At 34.6% G+C, this 26889-nt stretch overlaps 2 protein-coding genes across 2 annotated transcripts; one reads left to right on the forward strand and one right to left on the reverse strand.

Moving 5' to 3' along the window:
• The first annotated feature begins 2594 nt into the window (after window positions 1-2594).
• On the forward strand, window positions 2595-3551 carry LOC109702515 (olfactory receptor 4A47-like). The gene has a single exon (XM_020187835.2). The coding sequence runs from the start codon at window positions 2595-2597 to the stop codon at window positions 3549-3551; it is 957 nt and encodes a 318-aa protein (XP_020043424.1).
• A 13491-nt stretch (window positions 3552-17042) lies between these two features.
• On the reverse strand, window positions 17043-22902 carry LOC109702514 (olfactory receptor 4A5-like). The gene is made up of 2 exons (XM_020187834.1): window positions 22077-22902; window positions 17043-17068 (listed from the first exon to the last, which is right to left on the reverse strand). The coding sequence occupies exons 1-2, from the start codon at window positions 22900-22902 to the stop codon at window positions 17043-17045; spliced, it is 852 nt and encodes a 283-aa protein (XP_020043423.1).
• Between the last annotated feature and the right edge of the window lie 3987 nt (window positions 22903-26889).

Here is a 26889-nt window from a genome sequence, read left to right on the forward strand (position 1 = left end):
TATGTGGGCATAGGGTTTGTTTGCAGTCTTGATATATTTTCCTAATATGGAAAATATTAATTTTTCTGTTTGTAGGACACAGTTCCTTTGAAATAGAACTGCAATGAAAGCAATGATTTTCTGAAATATTTAAAAGGATTTATCCACAAGGAATAATACAGTTTTTGTGGCTTCTCCGTACATACTGGGTGGAAGAAGGATTTCCATCCAGCTCTTTGAGAGTGAGGTAAAAAGTCTGCCTTCAAATTATAAACAAACTCCTAAAAGGTACATCTATAACAGCTGGTGGAGGAAACCATGTTTTGTAATTGGGTGAATTTTTCATTACATAGGAAATGAGGTAACCTGAGTTAATAAGAACCAAAATATTAAAAAAAATACTTCTGCATGTAAATGTGCTGGTCAGGTTGTACATAATGCATGCCATGAATATATCTTAAATATTAAAGAAAATTTAGTTATCAGCCATGTTATATGATTAGGAGTTATCTTCTATCTGGAGAAGTAGAACATTCATTGTGAAAGGTGTTTTGTTAGATTTCTGTCCTCAGATGACATGACTACTAGTGTAGACTCTGTCTGTATATGAGATAGTGGTTATTCTATGATGCATGGAATACTGCATTATTCAGTCAACATGACAAAATGTAAGTGTTTTATAACCACTTCTTTTATATTTTATGCATTTATATGTTAGTAAGATCAAAGTAAAGACAATAAAAAGAGATTTGAATGACTGTTTTGTATGTCTGCAACTGTGAGAGTTACCATTCATACAACATGGTCACAAAAAGTTGTTATGGTTTTATTATCTAAAACAGAAAATTCAGATCCTTATATCCCATGTGAATGCATCCAGGCAGGATATGTGGATGTAGTAATGTTGATAGCAAAATTTATTATCTGTTATGGAAAATGTTAGAAATAGCCATAATGGGCCAGGGATGAGTTGGAAGGAGAGTGAGCTCTTCTTGTACCCAGGTGATTTTTGAGCCTACACTAACCTATGGGAAGGGAAAGCTTGAGCAATTCTTGATCACCAATAATTGCTAAGTTTGATCACCAATAATTGCTAAGTGAGGAGGAGTTTGGCTGGTCCCTGGTCTGTAGTGGTGGTTCCAGCTGTCCTCTGGCTGAGGCTGAGGTGTGAATAATCTGTACATATTTACAAGAGAGAGAGAGAGAGAGAGAGAAAGAGAAAGTTCGTATATGTTTTAAGAGTCCTGGTTCTGGCCTGCCTCACCAAGAGTCCCAAGTTAGAGCCCTAACTTCCAGGACTTCAGAATGTGACTTTATTTAGGGACGGGGTTTTTAACAGTGATCATCAAGTTAAAATTCATTAAGATGGACCATAATCCTGTGTGACTGGTTCCTTATTAGAAGTGGAAATTTGCATTCAGGGAGAATGCCACATGAATATAAATTAGTTATCTATAATCCAAGGAGAGAGGAATAGAACAGCTTCTTCTTGCTTAGTCTTGTGAATGAAGCAATAGTGTCTATGATTGATATTGAACTTTTAGCATAAAAATTTCTGAGAGAACACAGTGTTGTTGTTTAACCACCTGGGTGCTGCTACTTTGTTACAACAGCTCTAACAAAAGATCTTAGCTTTTGGTACTGGGAAGTGGGAGTGCTGCTGAAACAAGTGTCTTAATATGTGCTGGTAACTCTGGGAGAATGTAATTGGTAGACCCAGAAACCTGTAGGGCCTAATGGTAAAAAGACCCAGATTGCCTTGAAGAAATAGATTGTTGGTAGAAGTATGGTCATTGAAAGGTGGTTTTTGTAAGGGCTCAGAAAATAAAGAGAACTACAGAGAAGTCATCTGTTGTCCGAGAGAATACATATATCATCATGAACAGAGTGTTCTTAGAAATTTGGATGCTGATATACTTGTGGTTGAGGTCTCAAATGGAAATGAGGAACATGTTATTGGAAAGAGGATGAAAGACAATCATTTTAGTTAATTAATTTAATTATTTATTTGTTTAATTTTGGTGGTACTGGGGTTTGAACTCAGGGCCTTCTGTATGCCAGGCAGTTGCTATACTACTTGAGTCATGCCCCCACCCCTGTAATCATTGCTTTAAAGTAGCAGTGCTAGAAATTCTGTGACATCTGGTCCATGTTTTTACATTCATAATTTGTTCTACCCATTACCAATATGTATGTAAATTACTGTAAGTGAGTTTTCATTATTACACTTTATGACTTTATACATGGTGTATTCTTTCTTTCTTCTTTTCATCTTACTTCTCCTTTAAAGTCATCTAAAGTGTTGGTTTTTCAGAGCAACCTTGCCAGATTCCAGTTGATATATAAATTCTTCAAACCCATAGCATAGCATGATATTTCTACTGACACTTAGGACTTCATCTTAATTGTCTTCCCCATCATTATGTATCAATATTAGTGACCAGAATTTGTATTAGTCAACTTGGTAATTCAGATATCTATGGCAAGTTGTTTGATAGAAATATATGCTTCATATATGTTTTAGTGGATATACAAAGATTAAGATTATAATGTTTCTATAAATATTTTCATTGTTTTGTAGGTAAACTGCTGAAATCAGCCCCAGTAAAAAACACATGGAACCAAGGAACAATGTCACTTATTTTGTTCTCATGGGCCTCACTCAGAATCCAAAGGAACAGAAAATACTTTTTGTTATATTCTTGCTGTTCTACATTTTGAGTTTCGTGGGAAATCTGCTCACTATCATGACTATAACTCTCAGTCAAAACCTGGCCTCACCGATGTACTTCTTTCTTGCTAGTTTATCTTTTTTGGATATTATTTACTCATCAACCATTTCTCCACAATTGTTGTCAGACTTGTGTTTTGAGAATAGTACCATATCTTTCAAGTCTTGTATGATTCAGCTGTTTACAGAACACCTCTTTGGTGGATCAGAGATCTGTCTTCTATTGGTGATGGCCTATGACCGCTATGTGGCCATCTGTAAGCCTTTGCATTATCTGGTTATCATGAAGCAAAGGATGTGTGTTGTGTTACTCATAGTGTCTTGGGTTGGAGGGTTTTTGCACTCTGTTATTCAACTTGTCACTATTTATGGGCTCCCATTCTGTGGCCCAAATGTCATTGATCATTTTATGTGTGACATGTACCCTTTATTGGAACTTGTCTGTGTTGACACCTATGTCATTGGCATTTTAGTGGTGGTCAATGGTGGACTGATGTGTGTGATTGTGTTTCTGCTCTTACTCATCTCTTATGGTGTCATCTTGTACTCTCTAAAGAACCTTAGTCAGGAAGGGAGGAGGAAAGCTCTCTCAACCTGTGGCTCCCATATTGCAGTGGTTGTCTGCTTTTTTGGTCCCTGCATTTTCATGTATGCCAGACCTGCCAAGACTTTTCCAACTGACAAATCATTGAGTGTGTTTTATACAGTCATAACACCTATGTTGAACCCATTAATCTACACTCTTAGAAACTCAGAGATGACAAATGCTATGAAGAAGCTCTGTAGAAAAAAATTTATGTCAGGAGTAAATGAGCCATCCACTATGATAAGAGTCATTTGACATTAATGCTGTCTACTGAGGATTCAAATGTCTTTTTTCTATTTGTATACATCGATTATACTAAAGAGTTTGTGATATGTCCATATATGTATATAATGTGATTTAAAAAATTTGTCCCTTCTATTACTCTTTCTTATCCTCTTTCCCGCATTTTACAAATTTTAATGTGTTTCATTATTCTGATGGATTGTATACATGCATATAAGTTACTTTGATCATATTCATATTTTTAATAATCTAATGCTAACTTCCCTTCCATCAAAGTATTTCAATTAATGAATGGCTTCTTCATTTGTTCCATTAATATTTCCTGTTTATAATGCATTCTCTCTAATGTCTTGTTTATTACCTCTTAGAATAGTGCATTACACATATTGTAGGGAGTCCTTGAATATATGCAATAAATTAATGAATGAAATTTTTATTGCTTTATACTGATTTAATCTATTTTTTAAATTTTTATTATCATCCTTGTTTTATGATTTTCTTTTCTTGATTCTTTTTATTATAGTAAACATTTAAATGCTACCTACACCATTATATTTATGTAATTTCATTTTAACCACATATGAAATATTAGTGAGTTAATTTACTTTTTAAAATAAAAATGGAAAGTGTAGTAGATAATAACACTAAAATTAGAACCCTTCAGAATGACAAAACAATAGAATTAATCTCCTAGCCATTCCTCACTGGTCCCCCAGTGCTAGTTTCAAAAACAGACACTGAATTCAACTTTTAAACTTTTTCAAGTAAGTACTCATGTCATACATGACAACAAAGTTGAACTTGAAGAAATGATTCTAATGATATAATCCAGATACAAAGCGACAAACCCTGCATGATGCCCTTTATATGTGAATTTAAAAGTCACACTCATAGGAGTAGAGAGAATTGTGGTTTTCGTGGGCTGTAGTTTTGAAGACAATGATACATTGTGCATAGAGTATAAAGTTTCATTCTGCAAGATAAATGATTTCTGTAGTCTAATACACAGTATGATAGCTATAGTGAAGGATAGTGCATTGAATACTTGAATTTGTAAGAAGATAGATCCTAAGTATGCTTACACCAAAAAAAAAAGAACTTTGCAATTGATGGACACATTTATTAAGCTAGTAATGGTGATCATGGCACTATATACATCCATCTATCTATTATCATTTATACACACACATGTATGTACATGTATGTGTGTATATATGTCATATTGTATACCCAAAGCATGTATGAAACCTATTTGTCTATGAAACATCAATAGAACTGAATTGATTGAAAAACAAACAAAACCCAAATCTAAATAAAATATGTTAACAACAGAACTGAATTGATTGAAAAACAAAACCCAAATCTAAATAAAATATGATAACAACAGGATGCAATTGGAATTCCTTTGCAGTTCTTTCTGCCTGTGAGGTATATCACAGCAAGATTTACAGTTAAATTATTTTCTTACAGATTTACCTAGTTTGTTGCCTCACCAATTCTCTTTGCATTTCTTTTACCAACTTTATGAATATTATGCTTATGCTTTGTTTTTAAGTTTAGGAATTGCTTTTTTTCTATTCATTTTTTCAAATGTGCATACATTGTTTGGGGTCATTTCTCTACTCTGACCATCACCCTCTCCTCCCCTCCCCCACCTCATCCAAGAGTATACTTGTGTAACTTTTACTGTATCTGCATTTCTTTCTCTTCAAATTTTAACTCTACTAATTTATTTCCCTTGTTAAATTAGTAGATTGGTAGATACATTCAGTATAATATGAAATAATTGTAGTAATAGCTAAAATTTACTTCAGTTTTAATTTTATTGGAAAATTTAAAAGTTTATAATGGTATAATATTTGACATGACTTGTAATTGGTTGTCTATGCCATCACACTATTTTATTCTGACATGTATTTATTCTATGACATAATTTACCCATTATATTATAGGGTTTTATGCATTGGATACATCTCTGCATGTTTAGAGTGAGCTGTTGCTAGGGAAATGTTTTATTGCTTTTAAATTGCCCATTTCTGTTGGTTCTATTGCAAGGATTTCTCATTGAATTTTAGAAGTTAAAAGTTTATATTTTTGTTTGGATAGCATTTTGTTGAGCTTTATATATTTATCCTTAACTGATCTCCTTTAAAAAACTCACACTCTACATTCCTTATCTCTGATACATGTAATGTTAACTCTTCAATTTTTAAATTTTATTTTATCATATGATAATTCTGCAGGGGGATACATTGTGATATTTACATATGTTCTTAAAATACATATTAGTTAGATGATTTACCCCCTCCATCATTCCTCCTCATTCCCCTATCCTCTTTTTATAACTATTTCAACAGGTTTAATTCCATTTTCATACATGAATACAAAACCACAATATCCCCATTCACTCTTTCCTTATTCCCCCTCCCTTCCACTGGTACCCACCTCTGGAAATGACATATTTTGTACTCCGGTCCTTCAATTTTTAAAAATGTATTTTGATAGTCCAAGGGGTGTTTTGTCTTAGTACTTTAGTCCTGTATAATTTCATACTTTAATCAAATTAACCCCCTCATTACTTATACTTACTCTTTCTCTATCACCATTCTCCTAATATTCAATATCTTATAGTGCAGATATAAATAAGTTGTTCCAATAATTGTTAGCAGCTTAAACTAACATGCTATATGTTTTACTAAAAAGGTTTTTTATTATTTGGTTTCTCTTCAGAAAATAAACTCACATGTAATTCCTCAGCATGTATTACAATGCTAGATGAAGTAAAGAATGGAGTGAACACATTACAGAAGGAATTAATTATATATTTTAGTTTGTTTTTGTTTTAATAATTTTGAGACAAGATGATGCTATATAGTCTGGGCTGAACTTGAATTTACTATAGTCCTGTCTTTGCTTCCTGAGTGCTGGACTTATGTTGTTTGCCACTGCATCTGGATCAATTACAGATTTTGAAATTAATATAATTTCTGACATAGTACAATTAGCTTGGTGACATTTTCTTTAAGTTGGTGCAGACATACTCAGCTTTTATAAAATGCTTTATCATTTTGGGGGAACTGTTTTAAGCATGTATGTTTGCTCATTTTTTCCTCACATTGATTCCACAAGATGGGAGATTTTATTGGGCTCATTAAAATCTGAAGGTTAAGAACTCTGAACCAGGTCATTACCCTGAGAAATTTATGCTACAAACCAAATTACAGTACTGTGACCTGTGTTCATATGTGGTAGTTCTCATTACCTTTTGATGATGACAAGGTTTTCTTACCTATTTGTATAAATTGCGCAAATAATAATCACTGGCTCTGATTTTATGCTTATTTTTTTTTACAAAGAGCTATTTTGTTTAAAAAAATTTTATGTTTGACCTAATTTCATAAACAGCTAAAATTTGCAAAAAAATTGAATACTTTTCCCAGATTCTGTTTATATTTGCATTTTTCCACATTTACTTTTTGCCTTCTTCTCTTTCTTTTTGTGTATTTGTACATACATATAGATATATATTGTATATACACATCACTATAGATATATGAAAATGTCATTGTCTTACTCTTGTCATTTCTCTCTTTTACATATGTATAGGCTTATTTATGTTTTGCTCTGAAAAGTTTGAGCAGTCATGATAACACATTATTTCTAAAATTTCTAAGTATTTCCAGTTAACAAGAAATTTTCTTTCATGACCATGTTAAAATGATCAAAATAAAGAATTTAACATTGATATAATCTACACAGTTTATTGCCATTTCACATAAAGTCCCAATTGTATCTTGTTTACAGCAAAGAAGAATTCAAGATTCTCCAAGATTTTGTGATCTTATGTATAGCATGCAATTCTAAAATGTGAAAGTATTCTTAAGTCTTTCTTTGTATTTTCTGGTATTGACACTTTCATAAAGTGTAAATAAGCTGTTTTGTAGAATGGACATGTATTCCTGATGAGGTTTGTCTTCTGCTTCTCTGTGTTTACGTTCAGTTTTTGCCTTTGACAAGAGTATCTCACAGGTAAGGCTGAGTTATGAGGGATCAAATCAGGAGGCACAGGCTGTTGATTAACCCATGACTCATAATGTTGAGTTTAACCATTTGGTCACAGTGTCTCCCTGTACTTTTTGTTGTAATACTCAGTTTTTGTCCTACCAATAACATTTTTGGGGTGGTATTTTTTTGAGATTTAGTACCATTGCAATTTGCCATCACATTTTATTTCTCTGACTTTTGGGCTTTCTATGAGAAGTCAACTGCTCTAGGCAGCTATTTCAAGATATTTTGTATTTGCTACACTATTTTCATCAAAGAATCTCTTTTTACTTTTTGATGGTTTCCCAGAGAAGGTAGAAAGAATAGTGAATTTATTTCAAACATCTGAATAATACATTTTTAAGGGATCCAACACTATTCATATTTGACAGCCCAAGTTTTATCTTTCCCTGTATTTTCTACAGGTGTTTAGGCACCAAATTCCAAATCTCTATAACAGGAAATAACATGACATGCATTGTGTCTGTATTAAGGATGCTGTATTTTCTGGAATATGCAGACAAAAATTCTAGCCAGTTTGGAAGAGACTAGAGACTTGAAGACATTCATGAAGTCATTCCACTTCCTCACCTTACACAGGGCATTTCCTTCACTGACAAATATTAGGATTGGTGGGAGGCATCCTTGAGTATTAGAAATCTAATTGTGTCTCATGTAGTCCTGTTGTACCATAAAGACTCTTGCAGAAGAAAAAAATTATGCTTTTAAAATGGCACTGAAATAAAAAAGATAGGTTTACATGCTACATTATTAAGCATGACACTGGTTTGAGTTTAAGATTTATACTTTGACTCAAAAATAAAGAGGAGGGAATAAGATGGCAGATTGTTGATAGACCCCAGAGTACTGAGCTACTCCACTAAGCAATATATTGCCAATATGCATGCAGACTAAATGTACATCTACCAACATTTACATTAGAATTTTATAGCACAAATCAGTCCTAGAGGCCTGGGCAGAGTTGCTATTGGCTGGTACACCACAGGGTGCTAGAGATGGGTTTCAGTTTTATTCTTCTCTCTTTCTCTGAAGAGGAAAAAGCACCAACACAGAGGACTGCAGAACAAGTTCTAAAAGCACCTGAGTTGTGCCACCCAGAATGGTGGATGTGTAACCTGTGATTGCTTCTTGGGACCCAGAACCACTGAGAGACAACAACCAAGTTAGGTGAACATGGAGCATCTTCTGTCTTAGAGGATACCTCATAGTCTGGCTCAGCTTGTGGGCATTGATTGCACATATCCTAGACAAACCTGTTGGCCTAATAAAGGGAGCAAAATCTCACACTCTGGCTGGCAGGGGAGGGTCAACTACACAAAGTGCTGTGGCTAATGGAGTCTGTGTATGGGAGGGCAGCTTAGCCATTACAGATTCAGGATGTAACAATGCATTCACACCCTTCAGAGAAGGGTTAGTAGCAAGCTGAAACTAACTGCCTTCCCAGAGAAGAGCTTTGAACCAAATAGCTCAACTCCATCTCTCAGGCTTGCCTGGCTGGCCACTGCTCACACATCAGTTCCTCACGGGACCATCTCAGAGAATCCACCTACCCAACAATTAGAATTTGACTGTTCCCCTCCCCAACGAACACCTAAGATGAAACTGTGCTTAAGCATCTTGAGTGGAAACTCCCAAACCTGTTTGGTAGAGAAGGATACCACCAACTGCCATCCAGCCTACCATATCTATCCTAAGGAGAGGGAGGGACCAAGAGAAAGCCCCAATGATGACCACAGAAAAATCAATTCTAAAGTTCAAATGGAAGCTCAAAAGACATGAATAGCTAAGATAATATTGAGCAAAAAGAGTAATGCTGGAGGTATCACAATACCTGCCATAGCAACACCAACAGCATGGTACTGGCACAAAAACAGATGTGAAGACCAGTGGAACAGAATAGAAGACCCAGATATGAATCCATGCAGTTATGTTCATCTGATTTTTGACAAATGTGCCAAAAATATATCATGGAGAAATGATAGTCTTGATATGCTGGAATTCTCACTCAATGAGGGTCCTTTTTCCACACTTAGACAGAAATCAAAGGCAGGAACTCAAAGGCAAAGATCAAAGGAATTTGCAGAGAAGTGATAGGAAAGGCCACACAGAGAGGTGTGCGGTGGGACCTGGAATACAGTAGTCCCCTGAGTCAGGTTGGATGCCAGGTTTTATAGTTTTGTTTTGTTGCTAATGGGAGGAGTATGTTTTGGCACAAAGATTTTGGCACAAACAGGTGTCTCATGGGGAAGAGTCAGGGTGTTTCCTTCCCTGGGTAACTGCCATCTTGGGGGAGTATGTGGACTTTCCACAGTCTGCCCTTCAAGTCCCCCTCTTCAATGATCACCTTAACTGCCATTTGGAAAAAGGATAGCGAGGTCTATTCAATGACTACTTCCTGCTAAATGGGGGTGAAGAAGGGGCCTGAGGTATCAGGGCTAACCACAGGAGGGATTATCAAGGGGACCATGATAATAAGTCATCTTCACTTCCATTAGCATCTGTAGTTTGATGGATTCTAGGCAAGAGGAAACAAACTTGACAAGTAGGTTTAGAATGCAAGGTCCAAACACAAGTAAGACAATAATGGCAACTATAGATCCCAGGAAGGGTAGAAGCCATGTCATAGAGGAGAGACAGGATTTTATTTGATCCCATACCTGTGTGGATACTTGACTTTTGAAGAACTGTTCCTGGAGGTACTTAGTCTGTTGGAGAATGTAGTTTGTATGTTTCTCTTCAGTGCCTGAAATATTTACATCTGTAGCAGGAAGTATTGCCAATTGTATATGTTCCTCCCTGTTAAGCCAAAAGAAAATCTAAGGGTAGGAGGTGGTCTATGAGTCTAAGAAAAACCCACTGTTTAAGTCCAAAACTAAGAACACCACCTCTAAGTACCATAAAACATGTCTAGAGCCAGTAGAAATAGTCACCTTGTCTCTATTAAAGTAAAAGGCCCTGGCCAAAAATATGAGTTTTTGCCTTAGAAGAGCTTTAATGCCAAATAGCCACACATGCATAAAAACTACTTCTTGGCCTTGATTTAATTTTTGAGAGGTCTGGCATGAGTGATGCCGTTTGAACTTTGGCGACATTACCCCCTTGTGTCCAAACTGTCTCTGAGCAGTCTCATCTGAACATTTTTCTAATTGGTCATTTTGATCCTTCCTTGTGAGAATTAGCTTTCTCTTTAAGTGTCCCATGTTAGGGGGGAAGCAACAAGCAGGTCAAGTGGGAGTCAGGGCCAACAAGACCCTTTTGGCCAAATTTAAGCAACAAAGATGTTTAGACCACTGCTCTTAGGCAGTGGTCTTCTAGATAATGACAATACAAAACAAAATCTAACAAAGTACATATTTAAAAAGCTAACTTGGTTGACAAACAGGTACTTGTTAGAGTCATTTTTCATGGACTTGATTATGAATGTCCCAGAAGGATCCAAACTATAATGACAAAAACTTAAAAAAGCCATGTTTAGAATTGTGATGGACAATTTACCAACTAGCAGAATAGTATGTCAGTACCGTTAACTTTTTTGTTATAGTATTTATCTAAATTTTGTAATTTTAAGGCCTGATATACTTATAAAACACAAATATAGTTAATATATTGGAGCCAGCAATAGCATCACAGCTCTCTAGAAGTTATACATACATATTAGTTGTTACACTTGGAATAAAACCTTAGAATTCCCATTAGTTCAGGGGACAGTGTCAGTGACCCCAAATAGCCTAATCACAGGCAAATATAGGGTACTAACCGCATTAGAATCACCTAAGAAAATAATTGCTTAACCACAATTATGAGGTCATCTAGAAGACTTAATATAAACCGACTGTTAAATAAACTTTTATTTAGTTTTGATTCAGTTATCCCAGTAGTCAAAACCCTGACAAAAATCAGCACAAAACATAAGCAAATATCCGTGAGGACTAAGTGTAGAGTTAGGAACCTGATGGCTGACATTAACAGATAGATTGTGACATACAGCAGGGTTCTGATGACCTGCAACCAATGGAGCCCCCCAAAATAACAGTTTCAATCTGACCATCCCAGGCCAAGAATTTCCTCTACCTGACATGTGGAAGGAGTTGATAATACATAGCCCAGTGTTTGAGAATTAATGACTCACAAACCCATTTTTTTTTTAGAAAAACTATTTTGTTGACTCTAATAAAGACTTGAAGTGGAGTGCTTTTTGTAAGTCCTTTTTATCCTATCTGGCGGGTGTACTTTGGCTCTGTTTTTACTCAAATTTGCCCCAATCTACATGTTAGTGTAGCAGCACTCCCTGTGTTTAGCTGCCTGTCATCTCTCTGTGTCCTATTAAATTTTTGTTTTTCTACTTGATTGTCTTGGCAAATTCTTGGAGCACCAAATATCCCTGACAGTTATCTTGATAGAACAAAAATTTCTTCTTTAACATAGTTTTTTTGTAAATGTCATCAAGAACAGAACAGTATTTTAAGCAGCCTTATTGTTATGAGCTTACAGAATTAAATTTTAGTTTAACATTAATACATTAAATTTTGACCTTATCAACTTAGTTAATCAACTAAGTTGACTAACTCAACTTAGTCACTTATAGAAGCATTTCAAAGTTCCATCTTTTTATGGCAACTTAATCTGTACCTTTATGGCAACATACACTGGACCCCCTTTGGAAGCTTGTCCTTATCTTTTTTCCCCCATTTTGAGACAATTTTAAGTACCAAGCTTTTTTATACAAAATCCTTTTTTTTTCTTTCTAAAGTCCTTTTATTTAAAAACAGCCACATCATTAATAACTTCTATATTTCTTGGTTATTTATAACTTACATTCTTTTAACTTAAAACTTTCTATTAGTCTGGGAAAAAAACAGAAAGAAAGCAACCTTAAAATTATTTTTTTGTATAAAAACAAGTTATAGAAATTCCAGTTGTTGCTAGACCCATGTATTATCAGAGAGGATTAAAGCCAGATTTTATTTACAACAGAATGAAATAGGCTAAGCTCATTTCTTTAGCTACCAAAATTCCAATTTTTGCTTCAAGCTTGTGGCCAGGGTTTTAAAATGCCACTTTTTTTTTCTTTTGCTCTGTGCTAGTGTTAATCCCTGAGTGTCTGCATCTTAGTGAAACCTGACTGAAATGAGTTTGAAAACTGGCTTTGTTAAAAGTAGCAGTAAAAGTAACAATTTTTACATTAACTCTACAATAAGAACCATCTCAAGATGTTTATATATTTATATGCAAAAAAAAAAAAAAAGACCTTAAGCAGTTTACCATAGAGATCTCCAACATAAACACACTGGGTTTTTTGTTACATTATCACTGGAATTTTCCTCTTTCTGATTTTTTTAAGTTTTTTTTTTTTCTTCTGGAGCTAAAGCCTGCAACACAGCTAATTACACTGCATCTTTGTAACATTTTCTACAAAGTTTAAGTTTTCCCTCCTTTCTGTAGAATAAGTCTAGTTGTAGGATGGTGTTATAGTCTATGTTTTCCCCTTCTGGCCAACACTCTTGGTCTCCCAAAGGATATTTAGGCCAAGCCTGGGTGCAGTAGAAAATGAGGACCTTTTTCCTTAGGTTCTCAGGGTTAAGATTTTTCCAGTGCCTTAATAAGCAAATGTAGGACAGATCCCTAGAGAATTTGGGAATATTGAACTGCCCTCCAGAAGAGGGATAAGGCAAACTGGCATTCTAAGGAGGGTTTCATGAGCCCAGGCATCCCCAGGGCCACAGACCTGGTTCCACCACTGGGAACCACACTCCTTTGGGAAGAATGTGTCGCTTTTTCCTCTCTCCTTCCACCACTGACATCCATGGCCAGGGTAGTGGGGAAGACATTTGGGTCTGCCAGGGTTGTGACCACCATTGCAGGTGTGACCTTGACCAAATCTTCACTTATTTATTTTATAACCTTGTATATCTAGATATTTTTCAATTATTAAGAGCCTCTAGTTCCACAATATTCTATTGAAAAGGTTCCAGGATGACTGGAAGGGCTAGCATAGATAGGGGAAGAATTCCTTCCCTAAGGGGCGACCACAGGAACATGTTCTGCCAGGTGCTGTGTATAGTGCTCACTGTGTTACTATGACTTTTGCATTTTTTATCAGGCTTTCTTGAGGATTTCTCCTTCCTCCTCAGAAGACTAGAATTTCAACTCTAAGGGAGAGAAATCCTGCTCCCATTTGTCCTTAGTGGGGAGGGTCCTAAAACAGCTGTGTCTGCCTGAAAAGTCATGCTGCAGGTCAGTCAGAAATGTTTTTATTATTTTTTCCTGGAATATGATATTTAACCTATAACAAATGGATGGCTTTTTTATTCTTTTTAGGGCCTGTAAATGAGCCCCTTTCATCAGGAAGTAAAACTGAAAAATGCCTAATCCTTTTTAAAATTTCCCTCCCTTTGCAATGACATGTAAATAGAAGAACAAGAAGCAAGAGGGTTGTGAGGGATCCTTAGTGAGTGAGCTGACACACTCCAGCACCTTTAAACTGGCAGCTCATGTTATTTACATGCAACTGGCTGTCAGGTGCCAGGTTTTTAAGATTTAAAAAAGGTTTGTTTAAGCCCCAGGAGGGCTTGCATCAAGAGGAGGAGAATGCAGGCTGGGCTGCTCCCAGATAATGTCTGCCTAGGAAATATTGTTGATAAACTCTTCCCTCAGGGTGGTTTTGACTCAAATCTGACAGAAAACTATCTGCCCACTGTTGCCTAAGGCAGAAGGGACTGCTACTCATTTTGATCTACTTAGGAAATTAAAAGGGATAAAACCGAAAGTTGAGAGAAAAGCCTCAGTGCACTGAGATTTCAGCTCCACCCACATAGCATTGGCAGTCCAGTATACCCGCCCTGGCTGGTCCCCAATCTCTCAGGTGTAGTGGGCTCAGGGCTTTCTCCCCAGATTCCTGAGGGAGAAGCCATCCTTAATGAAAGAGAGAGAGAGAGAGAGAGAAAGAGAGAGAGAGAGAGAGAGAGAAAAGTTGGTCTGAGAGCTCCACCATACTTTCTAAATTTTCACTTTCTAGCATACTTTCTAAGCCAATAATCATGGCCACTTCCTAGGTATCCCCTCCAGTTTGTCACAACCTGTACTGTCCTCCCATGAAGAAGATGGGTCCCTTCATGGTTGCCAACATGATACACTGGAATTCTCAGGTAGTGAGAGTCCATGTTCCATGGCTTAGATAGAAATCAAAGGCAGGAACTCAAGCAAAGATCAAAGAAATTTAATTAGCAGAGAAGTGATAGAAAAGCTGCATGGAGAGGTGTGCAGTGGGACCCAGAATCCAGTAGTCCTCTGAGTTGGGTTGGACATCTGGTCTTATAGTTTTTTTGTTGCTAGTGGGAGGAGTATATTTTGGTGCAAAATTTTGGCATGAACAAGTGTCTCTTCGGAAGGAGACAGGGTGTTTCCTTCCCTGGCTAATCTCCATCATTGGAGAACACATGGACCTCCCTCAGTCCACCCTTCAGTCTCTTCAACAAATGTTGCTAGGAAAACTGGATGTCTTCATGCAGGAAATTGAAACTAGATCCGTGTCTTTCACCCTGTATAAGTATCAGTTCAAAGTGGATTAAAGATCTTCATATAGTAGCTGTAAATTTGAAACTGTACAGGAAAGAGTAGGAATACACTGGAATTTATAGGCACAGGCAATAATTTCCTAAATAGAGCTCCAATGGTTCAGCAACTAAGAGAAGGTATTGAAAAATGGGAGTCCATGAAACTTCTGCAAAACAAAAGAAACATTCATCAGATTGAAGAATGGGAGGAATTCTCTGGCGGGTATACATTTGACATTATTGGTATGTAATAACCATAATATACAAGGAGCTCAAAAAACTAAATTCCAAAAAATTCAATTGCCCAATGAAAAAATGGACAAATGAACTGATCAGAGTTTTTTCAAAGGAAGAAGTCCAAATGGCCCAAAAGCACATGAAGAAATGCTTCTCATCTCTGACCAAATATTGGCAAATTTTACCATGGAAATACAGAAATATTGCTATCAGTCAAAAATTGCTTCATAGCATAACACATCAAAAGCAAATCACAGCTGGAAAAATATAATTTCATGTATAATGATAAAAGATAATTTTACTCCTATGCAATATTATCATAAAAAATCAGTTTGGAAAAGGTCAGCAACCAGAGAAAAATGGTCAAATAAAATGCAAATCATTTTAAATCATGTGAATTAATGCTCAAATTATGTGAAATTTAGTGAATTTCAATTAAAGTATCAAATTGTCCTATATCAAATGTCATTATTAAGAGCAGTCTGTTGAGAATGTGGACAAGTGAATATTCTAGTAGACCAGGAGTAGTATTGCATCTTTCAACAAATTCGTGGATGGTATTTAGGAAATAAGTACAACTATCACCTTTCTAAATTTGTGTACCTGTTGACTCACACTACAGCTTCCAAAAACTCACACCCACATATTCAAAGAGTTTTGTGTAGAATTATTTATGCAAATAATTGGCAACCAGTAGATGAATAAAAAATGTTTCAAATTAATCACAACATAATAAAGGGATATGATAAAGGGAAAACTGAAAATGAGGTTTATTTATGTGAACTGCTATGTAAAGATCTTCAGGTTGTTGAAGAGTACTTATCAATTTTAGATACAGAAATATAGCTACTCAGACTCATATATAAGTATGCTTGTATTGGTCCAGAATAAATACTTCATGAATCTTAGAAATATAGTATGACACTGTATCTGGGATACCACTGGCTATGGTGAGGGATGAGATTTTATTTATAATTTATTTCATGTTGTATGGGCTTTGTTTTTACTAACATACTTTCTATTCCATATTTTAAAAAGTAAGAGTACTACAATAAAAATTCATAAGTAATTCAAATACAGGCAAGTAAGAAGAATAGTGTGCAAAGCAATACATATTTAACTAGTATAATAAAAAGAATGAAAATTTTAGAAGAATCTAATAAAAAGACAAAGTAAGTGATACAAATAAATGCATTAATTTAAATAATTTAACTTAAATTTTTAATTAAAATTAAGCTTAAATCTAACTTTAAAACAATTTGAAAAGTAAAATATTTTAAAATAAATCTAATTATAAAAAATTTCATTCAATAGCTGATTACATACTATTTATTAACCCCCTACCATCCATGAACTGTAACTTTTCAGGTGTACCAATAAACAATGTGTTGTAGAGCTCAAGTTATTAGAATGTGTGACTGAGAGTGCAAAACATATAGTTAGTGTTTTATTCATACTTATCATAAAGTGTTGGATTGAAGGAGGCTATTATCTGATTTGAGAAGACTTCTCAGTGCAAATGACTGTGCTCAACAGCAAAATGACTCTCCTCATGGTGGGTGACTCACTTATATTCTGTTGACAGGACTTTTCTTTAATAGAGCGCCTTCTTGGCATTTGCAATCTCTGAGTTTCTCATAGAACACATTTAGGGGTTCAACATAGGAGCTTTGACTGCATAAACACACTCACTGATAACGATTTGTCAGTGGAAAAATGTAAATGGCTTTTGATAGCTCCTTTGAAGGTGCTGGGTTCCTGTCATTATAGTGACATGTAGACTGAGATGGTCATTTTTGAGGAATACATTTTTATAAAGATAAACTACAATCATCACCACAGAAGCTAAGAATAAATCAGTGTTCCTGTGTCTACCTATTAATCATTGTTTTCTAATTTTATCTAATATCACAATACGACAAGTAGATATATTTTATAAAATATTAGAAATTATTTCAAACAACCCCCCTGATTTTAGAGATGATATTATTTATTCAGCAAATTCAAAAGAGTTTACTGAAAATCTCTCATACTTAATAAGGGAGTTAAGTTTCAGGTCAAACACCATAAATGCTAATTACAATCATTTGAAAAAAATAACATAGAAAGCATAAAAGAAGTTAATCCAAATAACAAAACATAAACTAAAACCAAAAATGTGAATGATCTACCTGATGAAAACTATACACATGCAGAAACTATTGAAGGAATGTAAAGACCTAAACAAATAGAGATATTTCACGTTCCTTAATGGAATGATTCAATATGGTTAAAAAGCCAGTTCTTATCCAAATTAATAAAACTTTTAAGTCATTGTCATTGAAAGACTCTACTAGATTTGTCTAACTTCTTGAAATGATTCCAAAATTGAAAAATATGATTTTAATAAGAGTATTGAATTGGGGAATCTTTTATTACATGTGAAAATCCACTTTCTTGACCTAAAATAATAGGGAATAATGAATTAAGCAAGTTAACATAGTATTACAAATTTTCTTTCATTTTTCTCCATGTGGTACTTCATATTTGTTTTTTATGTGCCTTATATGAACTTTTAATCATCTACAAGAACAGGAATTACAGCTTATCAGGGTTCTTTGCACTGCATTCCAGAACAACACTTGATGGATACATATTCAGTTCCTGTTTTCACTTTTTTTGTTAGTACCAATTTTAATTTTAATTTTATTTTATCATTTTTACATTTACTTACATGTGTATATATTATTTGTCCCCCCAACTTCCAGGCAGAACCTGTTCCACTCTCTTGTTCTCCAATTTTGTTGAAGAGAAAACATAAGATATTAAGAAAAAACATCTTGTTTTTGCTAGTTTGAGATAAAAATAGCAATACAGAGATATTCCTAGTGTTGTTACTACACATATGTATATTACAATCCATATTGGTTCATTTCTACCATAACTCTTCACTACTTTCTAGACTCCTTCCCATAGTGGCCTCTGTAAGTTTCAGATTACTTTTTTCACTCCTATACAGTGAGCATATCAACCACATTCAAGTATTAGGTTTCCTTTCCTTTCCCTATTCCTCCCATGTGCATTCTCCCCTTACTGTGTGATCCAGTCCAATAATATTGCTGCATTTATTTTAGATCTATAATCGGCATTAAAGGATAACATGCAATTTTTGGCCTTCTGAGCTGAGTAACTTTGCTTAAGATGATGTTCTTCATTCCAAAAAGCAAATATTCCTCTAAAACTAGTTAAAAGATTAGATTGTTAATTGTTCTCAACACAAAACAATGCTAAGGGGGTAATGTATATATAAGTTAGCTCAATTAATCTCTTTATTATGTATATACATTTCAAAATGACACTTGTGCATCATAAATATGTACAATTTTCTTGATCAATTCATAAGATGTAAAAGAAAAAGTATTTTATTTATTTATTTATTTATTTTTTATTGTTTTATTATTCAAATGTGCATACAAGGCTGAGGTCATATCTCCCCCCTACCCCCACCCACTCCCTTACCACCCACTCTGCCCCCACCCTCTCCCCCCCACCCCCTCAATACCCAGCATAAACTATTTTGCCCTTATCTCTAATTTTGTTGAAGAGAGAGTATAGGCAATAACAGGAAGGAACAAGTGTTCCTGGTTGAGATAAGGATAGCTATACAGGGAGTTGACTCACATTAATTTCCTGTACATGTGTGTTGCCTTCTAGGTTAATTCTTTTTGATCTAACCTTTTCTCTAGATCCTGGTCCCCTTTTCCTATTGGCATCAGTTGCTTTTAAGGTATCTGCTTTAGTTTCTCTGCATTAAGGGCAACAAATGCTAGCCAATTTTTTAGGTGTCTTACCTATCCTCACCCCTCCCTTGTAGGCTCTCGCTTTTATCATGTGCTCAACGTCCAATCCCCTTGTTGTGTTTGCCCTTGATCTAATGTCCGCATATGAGGGAGAACATACTGTTTTTGGTCTTTTGGGCCAGGCTAACCTCACTCAGAATGATGTTCTCCAATTTCATCCATTTACCAGCGAATGATAACATTTCGTTCTTCTTCATGGCTGCATAAAATTCCATTGTGTATAGATACCACATTTTCCTAATCCATTCTTCAGTGGTGGGGCATATTGGCTGTTTCCATAACTTGGCTTAAAATGGATCAAGGATCTTAATATCAGACCACAAACTCTAAAGTTGATACAGGAAAGAGTAGGAAATACTCTGGAGTTAGTAGGTATAGGCAACAACTTTCTCAACGAAACCCCAGCAGCACAGCAAACTAAGAGATAGCATAGATAAATGGGACCTCATAAAACTAAAAAGCTTCTGTTCATCAAAAGAAATGGTCTCTAAACTGAAGAGAACACCCACAGAGTGGGAGAAAATATTTGCCAGCTACACATCAGACAAAGGACTGATAACAAGAATATATACAGAACTTAAAAAACTAAATTCTCCCAAAACTAATGAACCAATAAAGAAATGGGCAAGTGAACTAAACAGAACTTTCTCTAAAGAAGAAATTCAAATGGCCAAAAAACACATGAAAAAATGCTCACCATCTCTAGCAATAAAGGAAATGCAAATTAAAACCACACTAAGATTCCACTTCACCCCTGTTAGAATAGCCATCATTAGCAACACCACCACCAACAGGTGTTGGCGAGGATGCAGGGAAAAAGGAACCCTCATACACTGTTGGTGGGAATGTAAACTAGTACAACCACTCCGGAAAAAAATTTGGAGGCTACTTAAAACACTAAAGATTGATCTACCATTTGATCCAGAAATACCACTGTTGGGGATATACCCAAAAGCCTGTGACACAGGTTACTCCAGAGGCACCTACACACCCATGTTTATTGCAGCACTATTCACAATAGCCAAGTTATGGAAAAAGTATTTTAAAATAGAATTAAATTAAATTAGAAATTTCTATTCATCAAAAAATAATAATGGTATAAAACAGAAGCAACAGAAATAGAGAAGACTTTGTGATACATACAAAAAAATTCATCACACCTGATAGAAAATGAAACCTAACAAGTCAATGGGAAGATATCAAAAAGAAAAATTTGGAAAAGAAATAAATAGATATTTAATTCTTTAATTCATTAGTAAATAGACAATATAAAAACTGGAAGTCTAATAAATATTTGAAAATATGTTCAAATTCAGTATCAGTAAGAAATGTCAGAATCACAACAGTCTTATATCAATTACATTCATAAAAATGTCAGCTTCTCAGAATATGAAGCATTTTTTTAGACTATGAAGTACTAAGAAGGATGTAGAGCAATGGATCAATTATTCACTGCTGGTGGAAGTACAACATATAAAATAGCGTTGGAGGAAATGCAATTGTCTGTACAAGTGAATGTATAAATGATTGTAAACAAAATAATTATTTCATGAAGTCCATGACAAGATGATATATAAAAACAAGAACAAGGCAGGTTGTCAAGGACTGAATGAATACATAATATGTGGTATAGTCACACAGGGAATTGTACACAGAAAGGAAAATAATGATGTTAAAATAACATGCATCAACAAATCAATTTGTGCAAAATTAATATTGTGAATAAAACTAAAATTTAAAACTATATTCTGTAACATTTTCATAAATGTCAATATGAGTCATTTAATGAACAACATCAGCACTATTGATACAACTGAAAAACAAAATTTTTATTTTATCAAAGTACATCCTTTTTTTTGTTTTGGTAAAGTTTATTAGGAATGGAATATACTTTCAATAGACTGAGAGTTGATTTTCTCTGGAGAGAGAGAAAAATATTGACCCCAATGTGAATTCTTTTTATGTCAAGTAAAATATTTGGGAACACTATACTTATGCAAAACAACACATTTCTTTATTGATTTCTTCAGCACCATGAAGTACAAATAAAACATGTTTTTAATGTAAAAGTGCACAAGTTAAATAATGGAGAATATTGCAAAAATTTGTGTACAACATGGCTTAGTATGATTTTCCCTAAGCAAGTATGAATGTTGTCACTAAAAACTAAAATCATCATAAACACATCTCATCTCACAAAACTTCACTGGTAGCCTTGTTAGCTAAAAACAACATCATCTGCCATCAAAATAGCATAAATGAGAAATGTATAGATATTCATGTCAAGAATGGAAGTAATCAGAAAACAGTACACATAAGGCAGGTATATGAGTTTGTTCTACTGAAAGAATAATAAAATTCCACTTTTAAACCCCTTCTTTTCTCCCATAAATCTATTACCCACATCCCTTTCTCATGAATGTGGTGATTGTAAATTGCCAAAATTATTTTATTTTCCTTTGGTTGAAAAGAATAAATGATTTACTTTGAAATTACATCTCAAACTTAAACAAAAAAACTTTACAATGTGAGCTCAGTTCCATCTTTATTGTAGTAGGACAAAACCCTATGCCTTTATTCATTTCTCTGAAGTTAGCTTTTAGATTGATAATATTCTCAATGGATGACTTGTTTTTGTTGAATAAAGAGAAGCATCCTTTCTAAATCCATCAAGGAGTGTATTTCATCCCTTGTTAGAATTTGTAGCTGGTTTGTTTGTTTAGAATTAGTATTCTGTTCAGCGTGGTATTCCACTTGTAGTAAATACTTTGCAACAGAGTTTTTTTATATAATTTTTCATCTCTGTATTTCTCAAGATATTAAAGGATTTAACATGGAAGTACCAACTGTATAAAAAACAGTCACAAATTTATCAATGGGAAAGTTGGAAACAGGTCTAACATACATGAAAATACAGGGAACAAAAAAGAGGACAACAATAGTGATGTGTGCGCTGCAGGTTGACAGAGCCTTGCATCTTCCCTCCTGACTGTGAGTCTTAATAGAGTTTAGGATAATTCCATAGGAGATTAGGAGAAAGATAAAGGCCACCATACAGATTGCTCCACCATTGGCAACTACAATGAGGCCTATGAAGTAGGTTTCAGTGCACGCAAGTTCCAACAATGGGTAAATGTCACAGACAAAGTGGTCTATGATATTGGGACCACAGTAAGGAAGGCTGTATGCAAAGACAATTTGAACAAAAGAGTGTGCAAAACCTCCAGCCCAGGGCACCAATAACAGAAGGATGCAAACTCGTCTATTCATGATGGTCGAATAGTGCAGTGGCTTACAGATGGCCACATAGCGATCATAGGCCATTGCCACCAGAAGGAACACCTCAGCACCACCAAAAAAGTGTGCTACAAAAAGCTGACTCATGCACTCAGGGAAATAAATAGTCTTTTTTTCATGGAGCAAGTCTATAATCATCTTGGGTGAGATAGTAGTAGAATAAGCAGTATCTATGAGTGACAGATAGGCAAGGAAGAAGTACATTGGGGAGACCAAGGAAGGGTTGGCAGTAACAGTCACCAGAATGGCAAGGTTTCCCACAATTGTCATCATGTAGCTGAGTAAAAATAAGATGAATAATGCTTTTTGCCCATCAGGATCCTGAGTGAGGCCAAGGAGGACAAACTCTGTGACATTATTACACTGTGTCATCATTTGGTCTTCTATAATGATTTCCTCACAGATGAGCTCATAAGAATAGGTTCTGCCATGAAGCTGTGAACAGGATTATGGTACTTTATGTCATGTTGCATGTCTTCATTATATTTTCTGTATTGGGCACCCACAGTAAACATTTATTCAACATCTACCGAGTTCTTCTTGCAATGTGCCATAAGCTAATTTGTGGATAATTCTTTATCCTATGGGATAATCTTTCTATTAGCATGTAATAATTTCACAAAAGAATTTCATCATGATATTTCCATATATGCATAGAATGTGGTTCGATCAAATTTATATCTTCTATTACCCTTTCTTATTCTCCTTATCCCCATTTTTTTTTTTTTTTACAATTTTAACTGAATGGTCCTTTTAGGCTAAATTTTTAGGTTCTTTCACAAGGCCTTATTGGATCTTTATGGAGAATAGTAACAAAAGCATCTCAGTCTTTTATACATTTAGAACTACTTACTCAACATACGTTAATGGCACAGATGTCAGTAAGCACATAAGGAAATAATTTTTCCTTTTATGAAATCTATTAGGTATTTTTGCTAGTACATGCTAAATATTTGAACTACCATAGGGTAATGTTTCATGTTGGTGTATTTATGGAGTATAACTTTATAGCATCATGATGTAGTCAGCAAAATAGCACCTGTATCAGAGCATTGATTTTAATGATATAATATGATATTACATTATTAGAGGTCTTTCATGTCTCAATGGAGTTACACTCTTTTTATGTCTTTTATGAAATCTCAGAAGGCCTGTGTTTTAAACTGTCTCAAATAACTCCAGTAGTATTTAACACATTTCTGACCATACCAAGTACTTCATCTGAATTTGACTATCAGCTTTGTCAGAAGCTATAATTCTGTCCATTTCATCCTAGCCTATACCAATTTGTAACACATTTAAATTCATTATCATAATTTTTGGCAAAAATTTTTAAATGACCTGAACTAATCCATGACTCTCACCAACTAGTGCATCAATAACTAGTATCCCTTTTGAGACTCGTGAAGTAGCTATGTAGTTAGAGAAAATAGGAAGAGAAAAGAAGAGAACAGTGGGATATCATTTTATATATAATGATTACTTGGTACAGGGAGTGGTCCACATTGAACTTCAATGTACAGATTCCAAAAAAGCATCATATTCAAGGGCAAAGACCCACTTGTCATTAGAAAGCACAAGTTTAGTCATTTTCTAAGTATAATTACAAATAAGTCTCAGTGCGCACATTGTAAATTATAGCGGTAAACCAGATTACTTCATCATCCTTTCCAGTCCAACTCTCTGCAACACTCTAAATGCAGACCAATCTCTTTCTATATTGCTGACATTTTTTCTTTTTTTCATATTTGCATAATCAAACACTTTCTCAGCTTATTATTGCTTCTTGAAAAATGCTAGCCAGTGGTAAAAAGGATGTGATAGCTACTGCAACCTCCTAGGACTATTTTGTTGTTGTGGCACACAAAGCTTATAAAGCACTGCTGTGACTTTATGAAATCTATATTAATAATAGCTGTTATTAATCTTCTTGAGTGCCTCACCTGAGCATTGACAGACTAAATTCTGGGGCTCTCTGGCAATTCAATAATAATTGCAAACATCTTACAGAATACAAAAATAGCATATCTATAAATCATGAACACTGTTTTAGGCATAGAATAAAATTATATGTCTTAGGAATTATTGGTTTTATTTTTTTGATATAAGGGCTATTAATACTTACCTGTGAAGTAAGTAAGAAAACACCATTCACGTGGACTTGAGGGTGGGGAAGGACATGTGCAGAGATTCTGAGCTTTCCTGGGAAGCTGGTTGTAGTAAGTCCTGTATGTTTCATTTGCAATATCCACTTGATCTGTCTCAGAAGATCTGTAGTTTTTATTCTTGAAGCTATAGACTGATTCAGGAACATCTTTTGTATAACATAAGGGTATAAAGTAGTTTAAGTCCAATTCTGTATCTTTCTTGAGTTATTTTTGCATGTGTACTGTTTTTGTTCTCATTAATTGTCAATGTTAGTTTTCAGCAAGACATAGCTTAAATTTGCCACTTTATTTATTTAAATGATAGAGTAAAAATAGAGTTTTTGAACTATTCCACATTTATGTAAACTCTGCGGTTAGTTATCAAAGATTTGATCGTGTAAAATCTGAAGGCTGTGCCTGCATTCCACTTAAACCATTAAGCAAACTTCTTCCAAAAGGAAGTTAATGCAGGTTTTAAGAACCTAGATTTTGAAAAAGTTAGACCTATTATTTCAAAATTACCCCATTAATACTTTACAATAACAAAATGATAAATCTAAGACGGACTAGAAAATTTATTTCCCTGATCAAAGATTTCCCTATGCATATATAGTAACATGTTTTCGAGGATAATTTTAAAGGTACACACACAAATCCCATATCAAACTATCAGTGTACCCCTACACTCTAATGAACTTGAGATAATATGCCCTTATAAATTCTCCAATTATAATATATGTAAAAATAATTATATTTCTTTGATAACATATCATGTCAAATATAATATATAAAATAATGTAATAAATGCATTGGCTTATTTGTTACTTATATGTATCACTTGTTACTTGGAAAACTGGAAAAACCACCATCAAGCTGCAGTTCTAAACAAATATCATTTGCATATTCTAATTAAATTTTGGGTTTTGCCAACAAATTTTCCCAGTGCAGATATCAAATAGGAGAATATATGATGAACTGTACTTCTGTATATTGCATTCATTTTCAACTAGTATACCCTTTCACTTCTTTTAAACTCACTTCTTGAATAATGTCCTTGTGACAGAAAAATCAAAGGATCTGTTCCTGAGGATGACTGCGTAGCTCATATACCTTTGAGTCATCCCAGGGCACACGGTAACATAAGGCTGGGTCAACAGACCCAGAAGTTGTAACAAGTGGCTAAAACAAGCATATTCCACACTGGCTTCCTGTTATCTCAGTTTTTCTGAAAGCATAAGACTATCCAAGTGAATACTTGAACTATAAAGACATTTAAATATGATGTCAATATCCACTGCACAAGGTGCTTGTATATTCTTCTAGGATAATGTATTCATAGAAAAAGATGCTGTGTTTACATGACTATGTAAAAGTTGACCTCATTAGTGGAAATTAACCTGGCCAACCCCACCATTTAGTGGCATAAGTAAAATAAAATTTTAATACTAAAATGGGTTATGTGAGTTTTTTCTATTTTCAGTAAATGACAAATAAAACAAAATATTTATACTAAAATGGTTATGTGACTTTTTTCTATTTTCAGTCATTTGAAGTAAAGCAACAAAAAGGGCTTTGCTTTAAGTATTCCTAATACATTCTTGTGTCTAGACATTAAGCCATGCACCTTTCCAAGCAGAAGCTGGGATTTAATTTTTTTAAAAGATGAAGATGGAAGTTTTTCACAAGTAGAAGCAGAAATCTTCAGTCTTTCAGCCACTCACATAAAATTTTCCTAAGTATGACTTATTCCTTTCTAATTAAAAACATGTCCCTAAATCTACACAATCGTATTCCCTGACACTAAGACCTTCTGCAAACTTTTACAAGCAATGATGAATACACAGAGAAAATACGACACACCAAGAAATAAATGCCAGCTTAAGACATTCAGCTTGGGCAGAATTTGAGTTTTCAGAAATCTTATGGGTCATGTATCAAGAATACAGCTTCTACATTTGTTTGTGAAGAAACATTCAATGACATTTTGCATCACATTATGCTTTAATTAATCACTTTTTTTAGAATATTTGAAACAAATTCAAATGAAGCAGGCTTTCTTTAATGATTTTCTTGCCTTAAATAATCTCTAGAGATTGCAGACTTGAATCTTGCCAAGAATGAAAAGCTAAGTGCCAAGTGATATGAAAAACCTACAAGGTGAAAAGAAAAATTCTAAAATGTAATGAGTAACAGACGATGATTCACAAATTAC

Source organism: Castor canadensis, chromosome 1, assembly GCF_047511655.1.
Source record: "Castor canadensis chromosome 1, mCasCan1.hap1v2, whole genome shotgun sequence".
Classification (NCBI taxonomy): Eukaryota; Metazoa; Chordata; class Mammalia; order Rodentia; family Castoridae; genus Castor; species Castor canadensis.

Excerpts from the sequence above, each read along its gene's own strand:
- LOC109702515 (XM_020187835.2), top strand. The coding sequence starts at position 2,595 with ATGGAACCAAGGAACAATGTCACTTATTTTGTTCTCATGGGCCTCACT.
- LOC109702514 (XM_020187834.1), bottom strand. The coding sequence starts at position 22,902 with ATGACACAGTGTAATAATGTCACAGAGTTTGTCCTCCTTGGCCTCACT. Across the intron at positions 17,069-22,076 it reads GACTGTTTTTTATACAGTTG|TCAAAGCTCCTATGTTGAAC; the intron begins GTACTTCCATGT and ends GTGTTTATGCAG.